Raw genomic sequence first — 12,208 nt, 5'->3', positions numbered from 1 at the left:
TCTAATGAGCAATTAACTCTGTTTAATTTATCTTTCCTGACCTCTGGCCATTGGCCTTAAGGACTCTGGAATATAAGCTGCTGGCAGGCAGAGGTCTAAAAGAAGTTCTGACAGGGACAGCTTTCCCTTCTAATGCATTTCACTCTGGAGAGTACAGGGACGCTAAGTAGGTCAAGACCATAAGCTCAGCAGGTCAGGTTCAATCCCAGCCAAACTGGAGAGAAGTAAAAGGGGGTAGGGCAGTGGAGAAAACCTCAAGGAAGCCAGATGAGAAGCTACAGTGCAAAGGAACCAAAAGCAGCACAACACTAGGCTGGTCAGGGGTCAGCATTATCCATGGGTAGCCGGTTTGGTTAACAAGATGCAGCTCTATGCCACAAGCCTTCTGAGGCCAGGAGACCACACATTCTTGTTCAGGGCCAAAAGTTGGTCTTCAAGTGTGGATAGGCCTGGTCCTTCATGAAAAGACATTGAGGTGTAGGCAACTGAGCTGGGGGTGGGAGGGCAGCTGGCAGAGCTGCCCCGAACAGCCAGATGACAAGAGTGGACAGGTAGCTACAGTTTCACATTCTGTCATTTCAATTTGTCACAGATACAGTTGCAGAAAGCTGGAGCATCTCTTTGGACATTAATTCTAAATCTGTCAAAGAAAGTACCTGTTGGAAACATACAGATTATACCTAAAAATGTCTATTATTTTATTCAAATATGTCAATGTCTGCTCACCTAACTTGGACTTATTTCTAATAAAAGGAAAAGTAAACAAATCAACTAAAAAAAAAGCCCACAATGTTGCCCAAACCCATAAATTAAAAAAATGAAACCCACAATGCTTGAGGGAAGTACACAGTGAAAAGGAGAAGCATCCCAACCTCCTGGCAGATACTTCATGTTTTCCCATAAAATTTATTTTCAAAAGTATCAGAGTCTACTATCTAAAGCAAATTGCTAATAACTAAGTTCCAAAACCTGTGTTGGGATACCAACATTTTAATTAATTTCTTTGTCAAAGAAATGAGACTCCACAGCTGAGAAAGGCCACATGGAAAGTCAGAACAGAACCGACCATGTCAGGTTAGGGATGCACAGGGAACTTGTGTGCTGTGATTTAGACAAATTGGTTTATTTGAGGAGGGCTTAGAGCCCTTGGCCCCGTACAGTATGGCCTGGGTAGGCACTTGAGTGAAAGATAAGATTTCTTAAGAGGCATAACTTCAAATGTCAGTATCCTCCTTCCACTCCCACCTGGCATATTCAACAAAGCATAACGTGAGCACGATATCAACATGGCTGGCTGCCACAAGTGTCCAGACGGGAGGTCAAATTCAAATATCTGATCTGTGATCACTCTTAAAAGTCAGAATTAATAAAAAATCACTCTGAAATTCATGGAGATGCCTCAGAGAGTCTGGCATATTAGAGGGAATAAAGTGCATAACCCTCTAAATTCATCTATTATTTTTTATCAATGTATTTTAATCTAGTATATCTTTATATAATATGTACAACTAAAACATTAATAAAACTTTGTATGTTCACTTTAAATAGCTGCCAGCTATGAACTGAAAAAATCCGTTACAATTTTATAGAATTGGTTAAAAATATAAAATATACCTAAAATCAGAGGGGGAAGTGCTGCTTACTGTAGAAGGGAGAACTCTATACTTTCAAATAGAAGTAGTAATAACACCACTGAAAGATGCACTCCCCCATGAATACAAAAGAGCACAAAAGAATGTGATATCCATTATGTGTCATTACTAACTTCATTATCCAGATATACCCAAAATAGTATCTCCACCTCCATCCCATACATGACTGGATTATTACTAACTCAACTAATATTAACAACCCCATGTCATTAGTAACTCTGTGAATTAAAAACAACAGACGTACCTTTGCCATTTTGTCCTCCAGCCCACAACTAACCTATCTTTAAAAGAAAACCTTTCCTTGACATGATAGCTCACAACTTAAATATGCAGGTACAACCCATGGAGTGGGAGTATTTATATGCAGATTAGAGGAATATCTACCTTTGACACATAATAAGAGCTAAAGAAATTCATCTTTGATTTGAGCTTAAATTTTCTTTATGGTAGCTTTTAATGAGTTATCACTCTGTTAGGAGAACTCTGTTTTAATCCATCTCAAGAACAATTATAATAACCTATCACATACCAATAAAATAGCTAGAGCAAACCAGCAGAAGAAAAAAGGTTGTAACAAAGCAAAAATATCAATAGATCTGAATTAAAACAGCATGAAAGTGCATCTGTACAGAATACAGAAGGAAAACTATACTTTGGTGGCCAACAATTTAGATTCTGAATAATTTTTTTCTAGTTGGTAATTTCTTTTCTTTTCTCCATGCCTCTTTTTTCTTAAAAAAAAAAAATCCACAGGAACAACTGAAGCCACCTGACTTTATATATAAGTAAAAACAAATAATAAGAATCGTGGCTGATCAGATATAATATAGAAGGCTGGGAAATTCCCCATAATGCCAACCCCCCAGGAAGAGAAGGAGTCAATGAAATACTCTAATGGTTCTCTATGAGGTGAAAGGATGAATGGCAAATCCAAGATCTGAACAACTGGCTCTCTTCTCACTAATGGGGCTAGTGTCATTCATGATGGGTCATCTGTGGAGTCTTTCCTTCTGATTGCTTCCTTGTTTGTTTCCAAACTGCATTTTCAGTTAAACACACCCACCTCCACTGTCTTCAGATGATGCTCACTGATACCCATGAAGGAAGTCACTGTCTGCCCCAGACACACACTCTGTCCATAGTGAGAGCTTGGTCTTCTAATGTTTCCTGTCAGGAAAGGGCAAAGCGCCCCTCAGATGCCAGAGTAGACTTTCTGTCCTAAGAGAAGCTACCAGAAGAGAACAGGCTATGACTTCCACTGCACTCCACGGAACACCTGGAAGACCCAGGTAGTCAAGGCCAAGAGAAAAAATAACTGGACAATGGAACAGAAAGATGCTCTACTCATAAGAGGAAGAAGAGATGTTTCTCCTTCACCTCCTGACCTGGCCCCAAGGATGACTTCTCTCCGTGACTTAGCCACTACCACAAGGCAGAAAAGGGAATTAACTTCTGTTTTGGTAAAAATAGGCCTCTCTTTTATTTTTCTCAGTAACAAAAATAGTTCACTCCAACCATTTGTAGAACAAAGATTTTTATACTTCGAAATGGGCATGATGTTTAACATTTTTGAAATTGTGTGAACTTGGGAACTTGTGTGAACATGGCCACTTTCCCAAGTGGAAAAGGTTGAAATATTATTCAAAAAGGTGCTCCTCATAGGCATGATCTCAAAATGTCTCTAAAACCTACCTCTCCAATCTAAATAATTTTAAAATTTGACTTTTAAAATTTAACTTAATGATCAATGACCATATATATTTGTTTTAAAAAGATGAAAATATTAAACATTTGAAATGACATGTGAGAATCCATCAAGCACATTCAGAAGTATCTACTTCTTTTCTTCCCAAAGCTAATTTGTTTTTGTTATTTATTCACCTAACTGTGATGCAATAATCACTGTTTTTGTGGTTTCCTTAAGCCCTGGGTAATTTAAACTGTCAATGTTTCTTTGCTGTTTTGTGACAAGTGCTTATTATGGTTGTCTAATGTACTTCATAGAAAGCCTATCCCCATCTCCATTTATAGGGTGTGGTATTAGACCCCAAGGAGATCAGCTGTGCAGATCTACTCTACTCAAGACTGAGGGCAATTAAGAGACTACTTCCCCATGCCCAAAGGAAGGCATCTTCAGTGGCACAAAGCCTAGGTTGTTTTGAGATGACACATTCCCAACTGAAATACTATTGTAAGCAAGTGACCTCCAGACATTTTAAACAAGCTAACCTTAAATTCCTCACAGGGTACTTCACTTGCCCTCTCCTCCAAGCCAATGTAGATCTCATTAATCTTGAAGGTCAGTTTGTGTCAAAGTTGCTTTGTATTTAGAAACAGGGCTGCTGCTAATGTATTAGTTGGAAGGATAAAAAGACCATTGGCAATCCACTGGAAGAAATTCAAAGCTTGTCTCTCCCTAGAAACCCAGATAATTCTCTGGTTGTTATTGTGCCTCTTCCTACTGAGCTAACATCTTGAGCTAACAACTTGAGCTAACAGTGGGAGCCATTTCATTCTGACTATAACATGCCCTGTGCGGCTATCATTTTCTAACAATCACTAACTTATCACATATGGTCTTAGAGAGTTTCAATACGCCCCCTGAAAGTTCTCTGAAAACAACCGAAGACCATCATTCATTGAAAGCGAACAACCTTTTTTATTATATTTCAAACCTTTGAGAAAAACTCAAAGTTCTAATGATTAGTAGTATACAGTGGGAAAAAGGAGACAAGGTAGTGGATATTAAGTGCTGTTCCTCCCCTTCTCTACTGGATAAACTCCTGATCTTCTGCATATCCTTCAAGGTCCATGCAGTCCTTTTTCTACAACACTTCCTTCCTTAGTACACTCCTCTACTACTGTACACATTACACTGTGCTGGAGTTTTGTTTACATTTCACCTTCACCTTCTAGATTGCAAACCCTGTGAAGGGAGGGATCGTGGCTTCTTCAAATGTTTTCCAGCACCTTGCACAACACCTGGGCCACATTCAGGGTTTATAATGACTTAAGGAGACTTCTTCCATCTCCCGGGCTGAGTTAGCCACCACCTTATGCTGTGTAGACTTTCTTTTTTTTTTTTTTTTTTAAAGGAAAGACAGAGAGAAGGAAGGAAGGATAGAAGGAAGGAAGGAAGGAAGAAAGGGAAACATTTTTAAACATTTTCTTGTTTTATTGTATTCTGTTTCTCCGTTTTTGTTACATGGGCTGGGGCCGGGAATCGAACCGAGGTCCTCCGGCATAGCAGGCAAGCACTTTGCCCGCTGAGCCACCGCGGCCCACCCTGTGTAGACTTTCTTGATAGTACTTAGCCTCATCAGGAAGGGGCTTGAGGTGGATTAAATGGCATATCCAAATTTAGAAGTGTTCTTGGTCTTGAACTACATTCCTGTGGTATAAACCTATTGTAAATAGGATCTCTTGAAGTTGTTATTTATTTATTTATTTATTTTTACAGGGGCAGGCACCGGGAATCGAACCCGGGTCCTCTGGCATCACAGGCAAGCATTCCTGCCTGCTGAGCCACTGTGGCCTGCCTGAAGTTGTTCTTTTTAATTAAGGTTTGGCCCAACTGAATGAGGCTGTGTCTTAATCTGGATTACTGGAGTCCTAAGTAAGCAGAAGAAATTCAGACATAGAGACAGCCACAGGAAGGAGCCAGAAGTCAGTGAGAACCCAAAGAGAAAAGAGATACATTTCCACTTGATGGGAAGGGCAAGGAATCCAAGGACTGCTGGCTAGCCAGAAGACTACTGACCCCAGGAGGAAGCTAGCCTTCCAGCCTCTAAAACTGTGAGCTGATAAATTCCTGTTATTTAAGCCAACCCATTGTTTGGTACTTGCCTTAGTAGCATGGAAAACTAAGCCAGGGCCTATGTGTTTTATATCTCTATAACCCAGAACACTGTGTCCAGTAAATATTTATAGTGGGAAAAACTGATGAATAGTCAAATGTGGCCAGACGATGGAAGACCTTGATAATTCAGGCACTACAAGTTCATTTTGGTTTTTGATGCAGGGAATGATCTCATAAAAGATAGAATTTTAAAGAAACTCCTTTGAGCAGCCATGAGGAGGAAGATGGGACTGCTGTGGAGAGAGATGAAGGCAGTGCAAAAAAACTAAGGCTGTGGTGGTAATCCAGGCAAGTGATGAAAAGAACCTGACTCTTCACATTAAATAGAACTGGGCTCTGGAGTCCTAATAGCGAGATGGTGACACTATCAGTTACGACAGCTGTGTGATATTGGGCAACTCACTGAATCTCCCTGGGCCTCAGTTTTCTCCTCAGCAGTACAGAACCAATCCTTCACAAGTTAGGGGAACATGTAAAGCACGTAGGACCTTGCTGGCACATAACAGGTGCTCAATTAATATTCCCTTCTCCCTTGGCTCTCCAAATGCTACCAAAGATTCAAGAAAACCTTCTCTAGTTCCTTATACCAAGTTCCCATTTTGGTCCAGTCATTTAACCTCAAACTTGTACAGCCCAGACTCTGGAGCTGGTCTTAAATGCATAGGAGGGAGAACTGAAGGAGCTATAACTCAGTAACTGGGCACTTTGGATCTGACGGCTGGGATCCACCTGTAGCTCATGGCCAGGTCTTTAAATCCTGCCTCAGCCCCCAGGGACAAGGTGGGCAGGGTCCACTGCCAGCCACTTTTTCTCCACCACCCCCTCATATCATTATCCTGAAATATATTCCACACTATTGGGGCTATCCTCCTGCCTATCTGAGTTTCCCCCTATTCCTTGAAGCCAGTCAGTGCCACCTCTACCTTGGAGAAAAACTCAATGCTTGTCCTAATTATTACTAAGCTGAACTCCAACTCCAGGCAAAGACATTTATCTGTATCCACCAGTCCTCTGTGACCCAGCTCAAATCCCATTTCCTTCATGAAAACTTTCGGCTACTACACCATATGGGGCGGCATCCCACTTGCTCCTAACTTCCCCAAAGGATTCTTTCTCTCTTTCTCACTCTCTGTCATGGCACTAGTCATAGCCTATCTTGGGTTCTCAAAATGTACAGTTTCCTACGATGCTAAGCTAAGGATTATGGGGATGGAGGGTTTCACCCCTTCAAAAGCAGCCCCACAACCAAAGGCACCCTCTTTGCAAATTTTCCAGAGCCTGCCTCATACGGGGTCAAGGTCTCCACCTCTGAACTCCCTTGGGTGCCAGCTCCTTCCTACCCTCCCCCTACCCATGTTCGGCTCTATTCATCTTGCCTCTTGACTAGGTTCCTGGTCTAGCCCACCCTCATCCCTACTTTTGCTTCACAGAGATCACTCTGCCACCTGATCTCAGCATGGACCCCCAGTTTTTAGTTCATTAGCCCTGCCTCAGCCCTAGTTGCTGTAAGTGAGCTGCTCCACCTACCTACTAGACTGCACATTTCTTAAGGACAGAAATTATCTTTCATTCTTCTTTGTTTTTCCCCACAGAACTAGTTCAACAGTAGGAACAAAAGAAACATTTCTTTTTTGTGTATTTTAGCCAAGTGGAAGCTCCAAGTGCCTAGTATTAGTTAGAGCATAACTCATATAAGATACAGAGTATCCTATCTCAGGCAGAGACATTTGGTTTTATTGGTATGCCGCCCAGCTTCATGAAAAGCCTTAGAAATGACTCACAACCCTACCTGGACAAGCAGAAGAAGGTTTGTGTCTGGTAAAGGAGATTTGAGCTTCAGAGCCTGCAGAAGTTCTAGGACAACACTACGAGACAAGTAGAATTTATCCCGCTCCTAAATGAAACAAAATAGAAGAACATGAGTGATTTCTAAAAATCCAATTAGAATAGATCTGTGTCCAAAAGGGCTCCCAAAAGATCAGAAATAAAAAACACTTACTTAAAATATATATAATGAACTATCCTCAGAAATAAAATTAAAATTAGACAGAAAAGACAAAAACAAGCATTTATGTGTGTAACAAAAGTATACTGAAGTGCTAAGAACACTCAATTTAATGGAAAAGAGAAAGATATTATCGATACCACAGGATTTGCTTCTTATTCAACAGGGTCCAAGAACCACTGAAATTAAGCAAATCTAAAAAGTATGTTTTTAATATAAAATGATTTATAAAGAAACATGCAGCTGGTTAAAGTGTTCCACGTCCTCTCTCTCCCCAAAAAGTTACTTTTTAAATGAACTACTTCATGCATGCAGAAAAACAGAGAGAAAGGAATACATTATGTAATCTACCACCCATTCTTGTCAACTCTTAATACTTTGCTTTATTTAACCCAAACCATTTTTCATAATAAATAAAAACAGTATAGAAGCAGGTATGGCTACCTATATATCATCTCCCTTTCTCCTTTCCATGAAGTAGCCACTATTGTGCTTATTATTTCACATATGGTTTACACTTATACTGCATATGCATCCCCTATCAAAATGTATAATATTGTTTCACATGTTTTAAAAATTTCTGTAAAAGCTATCATGTTGGGCATATTTTCTGCAACTTACAATTTTTTTCTACATTATATTTTTGAAATTTATTCCTTATTGACCCATGAAGTTCTAGTTCTTTAAACTAAACTGCTCAATCATATTTCATTGTATGAATATACCACATTTTATTGACCTGTTCTGTCGTTGGGACGTTCAGTGGCTTTCAATTTTGTAAGGCTTTTTTTCATTGTAATATATAACACACAGAAAAGTATGTAATATAAATGTGTACAGCTAAATGGATTGACAGAAATTGAACACTCATGTAATGATCCCTCAGGTCAAACCACAGAGCTTTGCAAGCACCTTAGAAGCCACCCATGTGTGGCTTCATCATAATCAAGTAACTGGAGTTTCCATGGGTCTGTCTGATGTCTTTTCTGTCTACTCACTTTCACTCATGGTAGCTTGCCTTCTTGTATGTCTGTTAATCTTTGATTGTGCTACAATCAAAGCTACATTGAAAAATTATTTGTAGAGATAGTGTGAGGCCTGAAATGTCATCTCTCTTCAAAGAGATTGCTGATTGGGTTTTGCCAGATGGCTGGGGGCACTGGCATGCTAAGGTTTCCTTAATACACATAAAAAACTTGCAATGTGATATCTTATTTTGGGCCATCCATGTGACTTGACACTGAGCTCTATCCTTATGAAGGCAAGTTCATGCTAGGTTATCTTTATTTATGGTCCTAGTCAAAAGTGAGTCCAGGGGAGGAAGTCACCACTCTTCATAGGCCCTAGATTCTAACTTTTGGCCCTCTAACCTCATGGGTTACAAAATTGCAGCTCAAGCTCTCAGTCACATTTTACAGATTGGAAAACACCTCAAGGACAAAAACTAGCCTTCAGTGCTCACATCTCCATATCTTTGCATTCCAGTGCTCTCCAAGAGCTGGTAATTCTTCCGTATTTGGTTAGTAACTTGATACTTTTTAAAAGTTTTCAAAAAATAATTTGTTCACTTTTTTTTTTTTTACTTTCTAAATTAAATGGAAGATTAGGTTCAAATAATCTAATCCACCATTACCAGAAGAGAAAGTCCAGTAGATTTATGGAATTATACCAAAAGTATGGGTTATTTTGTGGGAATTAGCTGCCTTTGTGTTACTGGGTTCTCATCTATCTTCATTGATTTAGATCTTTAATGTTCTTCAGTAAAATGCTTTTCTTATTACCATAAAGTTCTTACACATTTTGTTAGAACCATTATAATTGTATTTTGTTGCTATAATAAATGGAATTTTATAATTATATATAGCTGAATATTAAAGGTAGATAAATTCCAGATATTCATTTGTATCCAGCCTCCTTGCTGAACTCACTTATAAACTATAACAAGATGCCTAGATTTTCTTGGGTTCATTTATAATAACATCATTTATGAAAAATGAGAATTTTATTTTTCCTTTCCAATCCTTATGCCTTTGATTTATTCTTTTGTCTTGCCAAAAGGAGTAGGACACCCAGCTGAACAAAGAACAGCAGCAGTAATAATGGGCATTATTCTTGTCTTTATTCATGATTTTAGAGGGTCTACTGTTGGTGTTTCATCATTAAGTATAATGTTTACTGGAGGTTCTTGGAAGATATACTTTATCAAGCTAAGGAAGCTCCCTTCTATTCCTAGCCTGATTAGAGTTTATCATAAATGGGTGTTGAATTTTATAGAATGGTTTTCCTGCACCCACTGAGATAATGATAAAAGTTTTTCTTCTGTAATCTGGTAACACTGTAGCATTAATAGATGGTCTAATATTTAAACCATTCCTATAAAAATCCCAACTGGATAATGATGCATTATTTTAATGCAATGAATTGCTATTATTCACTTAGAAATTTTGCATCCATGCAAAATTCCATAACTGGTCTATAATTTTCCTTTCCCCTATTACCCTTCTCTCTGTGAGGTATCAAGATCCTTCCAGCCCCATAAAATATATCAGGAAGTATTCCCTCTTATTTTATTCCATCAGTTTATATAGAGTAGAGCTCATTCTGTTCCTTAAATGTTTGATGGAAGTGATCTCTAAAACTGGAAGGGTTTTTGTGGATAGATTTTTTTTTTCCATCCAATAGACATGTTATCATCCCTATTTCACCAACAGTAACAGGCTTAGAGAGGTGAGATAAGTCAACCAGTGTCACACAACCAGATCACATTGATGCCAGATTCCAAGGCTGACAGGTCATGGCACACTGCCCGCTGTCTACAACTGGCTTGTCTTTAACCACTCAGAAGAAAAGTGTGAGTCCAGGTAATTGTCACTCTGGCAGTCACTAGTTTTCTTTCTTCCACAATGGCATTGCAGATACCAATCCAGAATGGATTTGTCCTATTTTTGCCTCCTCTCTAGTGAGGGGACTGTGAGAAGAACAGTCATTCCCAACGAGGCTGGATGGACCGAGGGCTCAGCTTTTCATTCCCTTTGTGGCAAAGACAGCCTTTGGGGGAGAACATCCAGATATCTGTCCAAAGCCACTCTTCTCATGTTGTCTGCTCAGAATATTGATAGTATTCTCCTCCCCCTAAGCATTTAGAATATGATACAGGCTCTTCTTAAATATTCAAGATAATGAAAAAGCTATAAAAGCCGAGTCTGGAACTCAAATTTCTCTACTGTATCCTTACTGTGCTTTACCCATTTGGGAGGGTGTCTTTTTTGCCCAGTGGGTTTGTGAATTCCCACCCACCTTGCAGTCTGCTTAAAATGCAGGCTTCTAGAAGATAGATTTTTAAAGTTTTAAATTCTTTAATCATTTACGTCATCAGGTTTTTCTTTTTTTATTATTATTAAATATTATATTTTTTTCCTAGAAAATTACTCCTATTGTCCAAGATTTCAAATTTTCTGGCATAAAGTTATTCATGCTATTGTCTCTTCATTTCCCAATCTCTAATACGTCTGCAGTTATGTCCCCCTTTTGATGCTGATACTCTTTGTTCCTTTTCTCTGCTTCTCTTGATCAGCCTTGCCAAAGGTTTGCTTACTTCACTAGGCTAGTCAAAGAAGTACTTTTTGCTGTATTTGTTTATTTTCTTTTCAATAAAAGTTCTTAATCCTATAAATTTTCTTCTAAATATTTTTGTAGCTGTATGTCTCAAATTTTGGAATGTAGTATTTTCATAATTGTTGGTTCTAAATATTTTCTAAATCTGTTATTATATATCCTTTGATCTGTGAATTATTTAAAAGTGTATTTTTAATTTCCAAATATAGTAAGGGCCAGGCCCCATGCAGACTTTAGTATGAAATAAATGTATATATACATGTCTGTATACCCACATACATATATACTGTTTATACACACACACATATATGTCTGCAAAACTTGAACATTTATATGAATTTTAAGAGTCTTCTTAGTCAAAAGCCCTGGCTGCACATGTGCATGTGCACTCTCATTCACTCACACACACCCTGATGGCACACACTGTACTCACTCTGTACACATTTTGCTCCTACAAGTGAAGTGACTGTCAGGGCCAGAATCTCTCAGGAGACAGGAATAAGACCTCTGAGAATAGAAGGAAGTCAAGAGAAGACCCTCACAGACTCCTGAAGAGTATATGGAACACAGAATAGCTATGTACATATGTATGCATCGGTGAGTGTATGTATACATATCTTCCCCACGTATGCATGGTCCTGTGAGCTGGTGTAGCTTCATGTAGAAGGTGAATTTGTCAATTTCTCTTTGTATTATATTAAATTTCATTTTATATATTTCAAGGCTATATAATTAGGTGCACAAAGCTTTAAAATTGTCATGTTTTCTTGATGAATTGTTCCTTTTATCGACATATGGTGACCTTCTTTATAATAATGCTTTTCAACTTAGAAGTCAGTCTACTGACTTCAGCTTTCTTTTAGTTAGCATTTGCCTGGTATATCTTTTTACCTATTTTCTTTCAAAATTTCTTTGTGTCTATGTGCTTTAGGTGTGTCTTTTATAGATAACGTGTACCTGGATTTTAAAAATGCAATTTAGCAATTTTTTCCTTTTAATTGGTGAATTTAGTCTGCTTACATTTATTGTGATTACTGAAATACTTGAAATTTACTTCCATCATTGTTTTTGTGGATA

General features: G+C 38.5%; 1 protein-coding gene across 1 annotated transcript in view; it reads right to left on the bottom strand.

Moving 5' to 3' along the window:
- Positions 1–12,208, bottom strand: part of UNC79 (unc-79 subunit of NALCN channel complex) — a 244,941-nt gene that overhangs the window by 27,714 nt on the left and 205,019 nt on the right. The window contains exon 43 of the mRNA XM_077123417.1: positions 7,301–7,405. Within this exon, the coding sequence (XP_076979532.1) occupies positions 7,301–7,405 (105 nt within the window). The remainder of the gene's footprint in view (positions 1–7,300; positions 7,406–12,208) is intronic.

The sequence above is a fragment of the Tamandua tetradactyla genome, chromosome 12, assembly GCF_023851605.1.
Source record: "Tamandua tetradactyla isolate mTamTet1 chromosome 12, mTamTet1.pri, whole genome shotgun sequence".
Lineage (NCBI taxonomy): Eukaryota > Metazoa > Chordata > Mammalia > Pilosa > Myrmecophagidae > Tamandua > Tamandua tetradactyla.
This window is presented reverse-complemented; position numbering and strand designations above follow the sequence as displayed.